Here is a 13,082-nt window from a genome sequence, read left to right as displayed (position 1 = left end):
TATCTCAGAGTCGCTCAGATACACACCTTTCTCTGATGATATAAACTGCAATTTCCTTCTGGGAAAAAACAGGAACACTCATGATGCTTAAATTTACGATCAACTTTAATGGGATTAAGATTTTTCTAAGACACATGAGTACATATTATGTCTCTAAAATCAGGACACTTGTGACAGTTAAATGAGATAATATTAGCAATTATGGAAGTCAAAGGGGGAAAAAACAGAACTGCCCCCAGGCAAGCCCGGATATATGGCAATATGACCGTAAAAGAAATTCGCAAGGGTCCAAACCCTAAACACCAAGCGGTGAACGAATGTGTGGGGTGGAAGCTGCTCTAATGGCCAGTCCTATTCAGATTATACATATATGTACACATTAAACATTACTCCTGATATACAATACATATTAGAAACATTACTATGCCTATCCACTCAGTGAATAAATCTCTAAAAGTTTTCATAAGTCATACTCTAATAATAAAATTGCTGGCAGATTCTCCAGCCTGAAAAGGGCTATTTTTACACTTAGAATATGTTTCAATTTTATCAAGACAATGTTTGAAACAGAAAAAAAAGAAAAAAAAGCTTTCTAATTTACTGTCTCAGATCTGGCTTTCTTAAAACCGGTATTAAGTTCTCAGTTAGTGAGGCTTTCCCAAATAGCGAGAAAACTGAAGCTTGTCAGGGGATGAGCTTCTCAATCCTTTCCCATCTATCAGGTTTCTAAAGTTCTTACTCTAATCTGAAAACTGTTCTCAGAACACATGGAAACTTTCCTTTCACACTGATACATCAGAGTCACAGTTCAGACTGCAGGGGTTTCAGTGTGGAGTGAATGAAATTCTCTAACTCAAAGCAAGGATTTTGAACACTGTTATAAATAGAAACACAATAAACAAGTTCATGTGGATCACTATTTTTTTTTAATTTGTTCCTGGTATTTGAAGAGAAGAATTGTCCTCTGTAGTGAGCTGACCTGTGTGTATGTGTGTGCACGCTCAGTCATTTCAGCTGTGTCTGATGCTTCGTGACCCCATGGACTGTAGCCCACCAGGCTTCTCTGTCTGTGGGATTCTCTAGGCAAGAATACTGGAGTGGGTTGCCATGCCCTCCTCCAGGGAATTGGCCTGGGTCCTCCCAAAGAATGTGTCCAAGTCCTAACTCCCTGTACCTATGAACCTTATTCAGAAATGGGGTTTTTCATCAAATGTCTCTAGAGTTCAGCCAGATCTTTCTAACCTTTGAACAATCAAAACTTCTCAAAGCCTAAAGGAACTGAAATGATTTATGAGCATTCAAAGTTGCTAAACTTTTCACAGTTGTTCTTGTCAAAACTGTCTATATTATCTTGTATTACCATACTGATTTTGACCCCCAAATAATTTATTTCCAAAAAAAGAAATGAGCTTTCTGCAGATAAAATTAACTTAAGGAATTTGAGATGAGACCATCCTGGATTTAGGGTGCGCCCTAAAACCCAATGACTGCTATCCTTATGAGAGAAAGAGGAGGGAAGTTTGAGGCAGGAAAACAGAGGAGGATGCCATGTAGAGATGGAAGCAAAGATTGGAGTGTTGCTGCCCCAAGTCAAGGAATGCCAGGGGCCACCGGAAGCTTGAAGAGGCGAGGAAGAATTCTTTGCAAGAGTCTTTGGAAGGACTATTTCCTACCACAACTTTGATTTCTTTGATTCTCAGACGCCAAAACTGAGAGAAGAAACTTCTGTTTTAAGCCAACAAGTTTTGGGTAACATGTTAAGGCAGCCCTGGGACATGAATGCAGCCTCCACAATACAAATTTCAAGGACTTAAATTATAGAGAATGTGTTCTCACCAGACATGTCTACACAGATTGCTCTTACTTTTCTAACAACATAAACAATCTTGTCAAGACAAGACTTTCAAAATGTGATAGATGATAATACAGTCCTGAAAAGCCAAACCTAATTAAAATATAAATGGCATTTTGAAAAATAACTAGGCATGACAATTGCCAAAGGGCTGCTAGAGAAAACAAGGAACTTTGTTAAACTGGAACTTCAAATAAAGAATAAATAATTTTTTAGTATAAGAATACTCCAAGTAGTGTATTATTTCTTTTTCATTGAATAAATTGACATGCAAAATTGTATAAGCTTAAGATGTACTGCATGTTACTTTGTGAAGTCACTCAGTCGTGTCTGACTCTTTTGCGACCCTGTAGACTGTAGCCTACCAAGCTCCTCCGTCCAAGGAATTCTCCAGGCAAGAATACTGGAGTGGGTTGCCATTTCCTTCTCCATTGATATATTTACATATTGTATAATAATATGTTTATCATTATGATGATATTTATCACATTACATAATTATAGTACAATGTTATTGTCTATATTTATTATACTGTGGATTAGATTCATGAGATTTATTTACATTAAAAGATAATGGATTATTTGAAATTCGAATTTAAGCATCATGTTGGGACTTCCCTGTGGTCCAGTGGCTAAGACTCCATGCTCTCAACGCAGGAGGCATGGGTTTGATCCCTGGTCTGGGGACTATCCTTGTGGCTTAGCTGGTAAAGAATCCACCTGCAATACAGGAGACCTGGGTTCAATCCCTGGGTTGGGAAGATCCCCTGGAGAAAGGAAAGGTTACCCACTCCAGTATTCTGGCCTGGAGTCGGACACGACTGAGTGACTTTCATGTTCACGTTCTGGGAACTAAGGTCTCACATACTGCACTGTACAGCCAACCAGAAACAAAACAAAACAAAACAAAACCCAAGGCATTGTGTATTTTTGTTTGTGAAATCTAGAACCCTGCAGTTGCAAAGAGAGACTGCACATTTCACTCAGTCACAAAGCTAATAAAATGTGGAGACTGGCTTTGAAATTATGTATGACAGACTCCCCAAGGTCACGTGCTTTCTGGTCCATGAGGCTGTTAAAGCCAGTATAATAAAATGTAGGAAAAAGTAGTAGCACTCCCCAGAGCTATCTGGTTGTTCTGTAAAACAGGTTATAAAAGTGGAAGAAGGACAGCCAGTTACGACTGCCCAGTGCCCACTATGTATAAAAATTCCCATATAAAGTTCAAACAATCTTCTAGTGACGAAGTGGATGGTTGAAATGAGTTTTCTCTTCCATTATTTAGTGCAAGGCTGACAGGGGACATGGAAGACACAGGCATTTGGGTTTTGCTGGGCAGTAGGTGAGGGCATCAATGTAACAAATAAGAGAGTGCAATTTCTGCTGATTCTAACAGTTACACAAATGTTTTTGCCTATGGTCACATTTCCCCAAAATCTACAAGGTGCCCAGCCATCATTTAGTCTTAAAATTGCAATAATTGTTTGAACTCCCTCACCCAATTTATCTCAGATGCTATTTGACATTCCCTGAACCAGCAGCTCTCCCATTTTCCTTTCCTTCTCCAGTTCCATATTCATAATCCCAAAACTATATTCCCACAAGACCACAGTGTTTCCCCGCTTGTTTTCTCACTATGAACTACCCATCTCCATCTAATTATCATATATACATGTCCCAGTGCTATGTATCCAATCATATGTTTAACATCATCTGTTACTTACAGGTGAATCTATGATGTTTTAATCAATCCCAAACTTAACTCAGGTTGTGGCCTCTGTTTATATATCTCCTCTCATATCTACCAAATAAAAACTTCATAAATGTCAGGCAAGTGAGTAAGACAGTGAAGTTGGGATAGAGTTTGCATTTTAAACACTTTGGGATAGTCTTCACTTCTATAAAGTAGTATTTTCTCTCCCTTATTTCTTAGGAACATGGTCATCTCATTTTATCTTTAAGAAGTTCCTATTTTTGACAGAGATGTCTATAGAGAATACTTTGCTACTACAAGAAAGGCAGTGGTACACACATGATGCCAGCCAGACTCACAGCTGTGAACACGTGAATGGTGGAACAAGATGGTGCGTGCCTTGCCCAAAGGACAGCTGCCAAGTAGCTCAGATTACTGGTATCATATGTTGCCAGAGTTTGCCTGATGTTTCCTCAGGATGACACTGACTTTATGCATTGCTGACAAGAATGCCACAGACAGGATGTATCTTTCTCAACACATCATATCAGAAGGTCCATTATGTCTGTTGGTCTCATTACTGCTGATGTTAACTTTGCACTTGGTTAAAAGGATGTCTTCCAAGGTTTTCTACTGTAAAGTAACTTTTCCCCTTTGTCATTCATACATATCTTGTGGGAGAAATACTCTGAAATGATGCAAATGGCCAGTTTCTCATCATGATCTTCCATATATAGTTGGTAGCTCAGCTGTAAAGAATCCACCTGCCAATGTAGGAGGCGTGGGTTCCATCCCTGGGTCGCAAAGATCCCCTGGAGAAGGAAATGGCAGCCCACTCCAGTATTCTTGCCTGGGAAATCCCATGGACAGGGGAGCCTGGCAGACTACAGTCCATGGGGTCATGAAGAGTCAGAAATGACTAAGAGTCTAAATAACAGTTTTAGCATCAGTGGATGATTATTGCCTATAATAATTATTCCAGTGATGCTTGTCAAAAGGTGATCTATTCCTATTTTCACATCTACATTTGTTCATTAGAATTCCACCATAAGGAAGAGCTTTACCTTATCCCACACTTATTTATTTATTATGTATTTATCGATTATGTATCAATGATACACAGTTATCTATGAACTCATAGACATCTATATTATTCTATGTGTTATAATTTATTATTACCACTATTTATTTTGTTGCTGAAATGTACCCGGCTTTGATCATCAGGAACGCCTTTAAGCTGGCTCCTATTTCATTTTGACTTTCTGCCATCCATTTTTGAGTACTTTATTTTTTGGCACTGCAAAATGTCCTAGGCTTGTCTCGTACTTTCCCTGCCCTAGATCTGCAATCAACCATTTCACCGGGAGCCCTGCTTACTTTTATGGGGGAACTGTATTTAGAAACCAAGATCTGGGCCAAAAAGTGTAAAGATTTCCACTTTGTCATTACACCTTTGTGATGGCTTCTAGGTCTTCTCAGCAGATAGATTATACACACCCCTATCCATCTTAATTCCTATGCATCTATATAAGAAGCCATAAGCTCATACTGCTACCTTTCTAACACAGCAAGGTACATTCTAGCTTTCTCCCATTCCATGTATATAACTTCTTTCTCCAACAGTAAGAAATCTGGCTCTTTCATCTACAATACATTTACTTAGTTGTTCATTCCTAGTATAGTCAATAAGTAGTTTCAGAATTGATAATCATGCTTTGGAGTACATTAGTTATATCTAGTTCTTTTTGTCTTGAGTTTTACAGTGTATAATCCAAACATGGTTTTACTTAATCACTTAGATCAGTTGTTTTATTTCCCATCCCCCTGAGGTGTGGTTATGGTTAAATATCAACCAGGATGTGGGAATCTATCATCAATCCATCCATCCATCCACCCATCTACTCATTCATTTCTTTCTGTAATACTGCTGTCGTTGAAGAGTTAGAATCATATAAGAAAGTTCATTGAAGAAAATGTCAGTAAACTTCTTCCTTACCTTTTTTACCCCATTCCTAGCCTACATTCTAAACACCTATTCTTACAGATATTATGTATGTTATCAATCTCATTCATTTCTGGATTTTACTTCTGATATTTCTTTTTGAAGAAACGAACAGCTAATGCATAATCCCTTATACTCCATTCTTATGTAAATTTCATACTGTTGCTATTAGCACTTTGACTTTTCACTTAATAATAAATCCAGTAACTCCATATCAGTTCCTAGAGATTTTTCTTATTTATTTTACAGTTGTATATTATTTCATCCTGCAAATGTACTAAGGGTTATTTAACCATCTCTTCTATTCATGGGGATTTTATAACTACAAAAAATTTGCAATAAATAATTATGTGCTTATGTATTTAATATTATTGGGAGGACATATCAAGGTCTAAAATTTTGACCACCTGATGCCTGGTTCAATTTCATTTTAGGTCAAATGATGTAATGTAATTAAAATTGCTCTGAAGACTAAAAAATGATTGATATATACATAGTGAAATACTATGTTAATAGCATTATTTTTTTCCTCCAAGCTAACTGTAACTTCTTTTGAGACCATCATTTCAATTCCATAAATATTTGTCTTCAGCTACTAAAGAGAAAAACCTAAAAGTGTTCGTTGCTCAGGCATGTCCAACTCTTTGCAACCTAATGGACCATAGCCCACCAACCAGATGGTTACTTATGAAAATTCCCCCGTGTTTAAATTCTAACTTTTCTAATCATACTTTCATTCATTAATAATATTCTGACATTTACTAGTTTTTACTTATATCTATTATTTGTATCATTTCTAATCTTAAAAACCCCACTGCTACATTAATCATTTTCTCTATTTTATGTTTGTAGAGATAGGAGGGGCTTCCTTGGTGACTCAGATGGTAAAGAGCCTGCCTGCAAATGCAGGAGACCTGGGGTCAATCCCTTGGTTGGGAGGATCCCCTGGAGAAGGGCATGGCAACTCACTCCAGTATTCTTGCCTGGAGAATCCCCATGGACAGAGGAGGCTGGCGGGCTACAGTCCTTGGGGTCTCAGGGAGTCAGACATGACTGACTGGCTGTGATCTTGTTTGCTTCCTTTCACTTCCTAAGTGGGGATGTCGCTTAGGGTAGGAGAAGAAAAAACGAGATCTTGTGATGCCAGGATTATCTGGGTTATCTGACAAGGAGTTAGAGGCTAAGGGACTCTCCTCCTTTTCAGTGGGAGGAATTAAATTCAAACTCAGTTTCCTTTAGGCCCTTGGGGCCTTCAGATCTCCACATCTGGAAGCTTAAAACATGCAAAAGATGCTAGAAAGTCTGTTTAGGGTCTACCTTTTGTCTTGTCCCTAACCAAAGTTCAAGGAATAATTAATGTACCCCAAGCTAGTTCATCAGGAGATGGCCTTGGGATATGCAATCCAGGAACTAAAGAGTATTTGCCTTGTCTTCCTGTTCATCATGGCCTACAAAATTCTGTTAATCCACCATGGGATTATTGCCAGGTCCAGCCAAATTTAAGACAATCCCATGTTGGGAATCTCCAAAGTTTTGGTGAGATGTTAGTCCTAGATTGTGCAGTTTTATGAGATTCAGTGGAGCAAATCTATGCAGCAAAAAGAATTTCTGGTGTGTGAAAGGTGAATTCCAATATGGCTTCCAATGTGTGCCTCATCTACTCAACTGATTCTGTCACTAATTATACATAATTCAGGGTCTAACTTGTCAGCAATGTGACAGGGACCTCACTGTCTGAGTCCAGAGTTTTCAAACTTGTATCATAACCTCTTCCTCCACGGTCACAGGCATCAGACATTTTGAGCGACATCATTGAACCCAGACTTCTAAAATTCATATTACAGTTGATCCTTTTTAACTTAAGAAACCACAAGGAATACAAAATTTGTCAAAAATACAGAGGATAAGCTTCCAGGTGACACTGTTCTTACCTCCTCGATCTCGGGCAGCTAAACTTTGACCCCTTCTTAATGTGATGTCCAATTGGTACATTCCGGGCTCAGCCAAAGGGACATCTGCATTACTGGTGCCAGTAGTATTTATTTTCTGAAAAGCAAGAAAGATATAAAAAATTTAAATTTATTATGTCTATTTTCTCCTGTAAGGGACCATGTATAGCTAAGTGCAAACTTTAAAAAACAGTCAATATAATAAATCATCTTGTGAATTCACCCAGTAGCATCATCACACAGTTTTCTGAAGGTTTTGAAATTCATGAAATTCTTTAGACTCAAAAGTAAGACACAGTAGTTACAGGAATTCTTGTTTTGACTCAGATTAGAACAACAAGTATAATGTGAAAAACGTTTCCCATGGAAAGCCGCACATAATTCAACCAAGGAAGACTAACACAGAAATAGTGTCTGAAGTAAAGATACAGTCAGTGATGAATGGAGAATAAAAGTGTGCAAGAGCGGCTGACTTCCACAAGACTGAGTTGAAAATTAAAATGATTTATTCAGGTGACTTTGTTGATTCATTTATCCACGCAAAGGAACTCATACTGATGGATTACACATGTCTATCTTAGCCCCAACATAAAATATGATATAATTATATAGAAATAAATTCACCCAACATTTTGACAGTACTTGCAAGAAATAAATTCTCAATAGGGCTAAGTTCCTAATGCTGCTTTCTATGGAATAAAAGTGTACAAGCTATTTTTAGAACAAAAAAAAATCTCTGCAAGGCTACCTCTATAGAGTTTCTTTAGCAACAATACACTAGGCATTGAGTAACAAATGTACTTGCAAGAGGAATAACATAAGACATTAAAACAACATAAGAGAAACATATAGTAAAAACTTTAGAGATCACACTTTATACTTTCTGACATGTTGAGTACAGTAGGAAAGCTTACTTTTCTTTACATGTTTGAGATGATTGAAAATTCTTATTTTTTTTCCAATTCAAAAATAAACATACTTTTAAAAAAACTTTTGAAACTGAATTTTATTGTCAACATTTATAAAAGTTGTTAAAATATTAAAATACCACCACCTGATTCAAATGCACACTTTGCCCCATGCATGCATGCTCAGTCACAGACTTCTCTGATTAAATCTTTATTGGTTTCTAACTATCAAGAAATTAGGATAGGGTTGATATCTGACCTGAGGAAATAATATGCTCACACAAATGAAATAAAATATTAATAAACTTAAATTAAAAATGGAATAGAAATTTCAGTCTTAGAGTATTAATTCCCAATTCCACTGAGAACAACAAGTTAACTCACTTAAGGAAATCAAACGTCCCATAATATAAGAATATTTTAAAGTATTTTTTTATACCCATAGGAGTCCTCCTCAAGGTTCAACAGTATATTCATCTTCTAAATATTGCTTTTATAACCCAAAATCAAAAGCTTAATATATATAAATATATGTCTATAAATATAAGTATACAGAAGTATATATAAATATACTAATTAAGTGAAAGTGACTAACACTTTGACTTCTGGAATGATGAAAATGAAAGTGTCAGTCAGTCAGTCAGTTGCGTCCGACTCTTTGAGACCCCATGGACTATATAAACCACCAGGATCCTCTGTCCTTGGAATCCTCCAAGCAAGAATACTGGAGTGGGTTGCCATTCCCTTGTCCAGGGGATCTTCCCAATCCAGGGATCGAACCTAGGTCTTCTGTGCTGTAGGAAGATTCTTTAACATCAGAACCATTCAAATGATATTCATGGATAAGGTAAAATATTATATACCATTCTGGCTTTTAGATTTCAGTTTTTGTGTGAACAAAGTATTATATTTTGCTCATTATTTCACAATTTATTGAACTTAGAAATATCAGGGGCACTTTTTAAATCAGTATATTGAGATCTACCTAGTTTTTTTTTTTTTTTTGGAGATACCTAATTTTCCACAGTGCACAAAAGCTATAATTTCAATTATTTTCCTAATGAACATATGAGTTGGCTTCAGTATTTGCCACTACAAGAACTTGTGCTTTTATTTTTCTTATAGGATGCATTTTTCCAAAAAGGTTTAAATAGTTCATACTCCTACTGAAAGTGCGTAAGTGCCTATTTCCTATACACTAGTCAGCACTAAACATTACCAACTTTCAAGTTTCATGGGTAAAAATATTATCTTTCTTCAAAACACATTTCCAGCACTATGGTAAAGTGTCTTGAATCTAGCATAAAGGGCAAGAATGATAGCTCTTTGTTGGACCACAGAGAAGATGCCCACTTGGAAAGAGGAAGCCAACCAATGCCTTCTGACTGCCTTTTCAAAGAACAGGTTGTATGTGGGTTTAATTAATAAGCAAGATTTAAATTAAAATCCAGCAAACATGTAAAGTATTATGTTCTGAGTCTTTCTTGAGGCTCTATTATATATACTGTTTCAAAATAAATGCACTAAAAAATATTAAATGTAGTTACTTTCTAGAAAATGGAATAAAATCTATAGGAAAGTAGAAACTTTCTACCCACCCTGCATCCTCTTCTAGTGTTTTTACTTTAGAGGCAGAAAAGTTTGAATGCTCAGATATCTGTGTATTTTTGTAGATTTCATTGCTCTATTCAGTGTTTCTTGGACTTTAGAGTGAATAATTTATAGAATGCTTGGTTTAACATTTTAAAATGCTTATTACACTACATGGGAAAATTAAGGACCTTGTGCAGCCATGAAATAAAAAGATGCTTACTCCTTGGAAGAAAAGTTATGACCAACCTAGACAGAAAAGAAAGACAATGCCAAAGATGCTCAAACTATCACACAATTGCCCTCATCTCACATGCTAGTAAAGTAATACTCAAAACTCTCCAAGCCAGGCTTCAGCAACGCGTGAACTGTGAACTTCCAGATGTTCAAGCTGGTTTTAGAAAAGGCAGAGGAGCCAGAGATCAAATTGCCATAATCTGCTGGATCATGGAAAAAGCAAGAGAGTTCCAGAAAAACATCTATTTCTGCTTTATTGACTGTGTCAAAGCATTTGACTACATGGATCACAATAAACTGTGGAAAATTCTGAAAGAGATGGGAACACCAGACCACCTGACCTGCCTCTTGAGAAACCTATATGCAGGTCAGGAAGCAACAGTTAGAACTGGACATGGAAAAATAGACTGGTTCCAAATAGGAAAAGGAGTACGTCAAGGCTGTATATTGTCACCCTGCTTATTTAACTTATATGCAGAGTACATTATGAGAAACGCTGGGCTGGAAGAAGCACAAGCTGGAATCAAGATTGCTGGGAGAAATATCAATAACCTCAGATATGCAGATGATACCACCCTTATGGCAGAAAGTGAAGAGGAGCTAAAAAGCCTCTTGATGAAAGTGAAAGAGGAGAGTGAAAAAGTTGGCTTAAAGCTCAACATTCAGAAAATGAAGATCATGGCATCTGGTCCCATCACTTCAGGGGAAATAGAAGAGGAAACAGTGGAAACAGTGTCAGACTTTATTTTTTGGGCTCCAAAATCACTGCAGATGGTGACTGCAGCCATGAAATTCAAAAACACTTACTCCTTGGAAGGAAAGTTATGACCAACCTAGATAGCATATTGAAAAGCAGAGACATTACTTTGCTGACTAAGTTCCGTCTAGTCAAGGCTATGGTTTTTCCAGTAGTCATGTATGGATGTGAGAGCTGGACTGTGAAGAAAGCTGAGCACCAAAGAATTGATGCTTTTGAACTGTGGTGTTGGAGAAGACTCTTGAGAGTCCCTTGGACTGCAAGGAGATCCAACCAGTCCATTCTGAAGGAGATCAGCCCTCGGATTTCTTTGGAAGGAATGATGTTGAAGCTGAAACTCCAATATTTTGGTCACCTGATGTGAAGAACTGACTCATTTGAAAAGACCCTGATATTGGGAAAGATTGAAGGCGAGAGGAGAAGGGGACGACAGAGGATGAGATGGTTGGATGGCATCACCGACTCAGTGGACATGAGTTTGGGTAAGCTCCGGGAGTTGGTGATGGACAGGGAGGCCTGGTGTGCTGTGGTCCATGGGGTCGCAAAGAGTCAGACACGACTGAGCCACTGAACTGAACTGAAAGGTAATTTTAATTGCACTAGGTTCTCCAGTTTTGCTGTTTGAAAATTTAACACCTAGTTAAGAGACAACTTCACTGGATTTATATTTATTGGCTTTTAAAAGCCTGAATAATATTCAATTCTGTGTGTGTATTTACAGCTCACATTGTTTCTCTATCCCTTTCTCTTATAACAGACATTTAGGTTATTTCCATATTTTGGCTACTGTGAATAATGCTGTAATAAAGGTGGTAGTGCAGATATCTCTCCAGGAAATTGATTTCATTTCCTTCAGATGTATCCACCTTCCCCATCTTGTTCTCCATGTACTCCTGCCCAGTCTTCAAGGACCATTTCATGCAGTTCAGTTCAGTCGCTCAGTTGTGTCCGACTCTTTGAGACCCTATGAACCACAGCACGCCAGGCCTCCCTGTCCATCACCAACTCCCGGAGTTCACTCAAACCCATGTCCATTGAGTCGGTGATGCCATCCAGCCATCTCATCCTCTGTCGTCCCCTTCTCCTCCTGCCTCCAATCCCTCCCAGCATCGGGGTCTTTTCAAATGAGTCAGCTCTCCGCATCAGGTGGCTAAAGTATTGGAGTTTCAGCTTCAACATCAGTCCCTCCAATGACCATTTCATTAACACTTTATGTATCTCTTATCCATGATCATATAAACACTCTGTTCTCTGTTGTTAAAAGTTTAAGGATCTGAGCACAAAGTGGGATGGAGACTATGAGGATAGAAGATGTCTTTAAGGTCGCAAGAGCCAGCTGAGTAGACACATACATGGAGATCTGTGACAAATCTGGCCGCTCTTGGGTACTTTGGCCTCTCTCCTCTCCTGCGTCCATGGATGGCATCTAATCTGTTTCAGCACCTTTAGTCAACAGACTCCTTCTCAATACACTGCTCTAAGCCAAAATTAACAATTGATTACTATTACACTCAAACCATGTCCACTCAAGAGGCAGGATTAAAGACAGACTATAATATAATGGAGTCATTAAGTCACTGGGAGAGCAGGCAAGAAAGACCAGTTATTATGGGAATAGAATCTGAGGCAGCTTCATAGCAATGACAATAGAGCAGTTTGAAAACAGGAGTAAGACTTGACAAAGAAAGATCTAGGAGAAGGGAGGATGGGAATATCAACACGAGCCCAACACTGAGTAGTCACAAGAGGGTGCATCAATGGATTGTGTGAGAAATAAGGTAGAAAGGAAGACTGATGTTCAGTCATGCCAGCCTGAGTGGAGTTTCCAACTATGGGCAACAGGAAACTCTCACGGGCTATTGAAGAGAGAAGCAACACAGCCAGGACTCACTGAATAAACATTTACTGCCTGTCTTTCATGTTTCCTGCTCTGGATAACGTGACTAGATTTCAGAGAGGAACAAAACTCGGCCTTTCCTCTATGTAAGCTGGATGAGAGTAGAGAAACCCTGTGGATACCAGAATTATTTTAAAGGTTTTATGACAGTTTAAGTCACAAGGGCTTGATCTAGTCAGTGGTAATGGAAATAAAAGA

At 38.0% G+C, this 13,082-nt stretch overlaps 1 protein-coding gene across 6 annotated transcripts in view; it reads right to left on the bottom strand.

Moving 5' to 3' along the window:
* Positions 1 to 13,082, bottom strand: part of MCTP1 (multiple C2 and transmembrane domain containing 1) — a 565,543-nt gene that overhangs the window by 297,820 nt on the left and 254,641 nt on the right. For all 6 annotated transcript variants that reach the window (XM_040241502.1, XM_040241504.1, XM_040241505.1 and 3 more), the window contains exon 2: positions 7,478 to 7,592. In XM_040241502.1, coding sequence (XP_040097436.1) covers positions 7,478 to 7,592 — 115 coding nt within the window. The remainder of the gene's footprint in view (positions 1 to 7,477; positions 7,593 to 13,082) is intronic.

The sequence above is a fragment of the Oryx dammah genome, unplaced genomic scaffold, assembly GCF_014754425.2.
Source record: "Oryx dammah isolate SB20612 unplaced genomic scaffold, SCBI_Odam_1.1 HiC_scaffold_5, whole genome shotgun sequence".
Lineage (NCBI taxonomy): Eukaryota > Metazoa > Chordata > Mammalia > Artiodactyla > Bovidae > Oryx > Oryx dammah.
The sequence above is the reverse complement of the archived record's forward strand: the minus strand, read 5'-3'. Positions and strand labels throughout refer to the sequence as shown.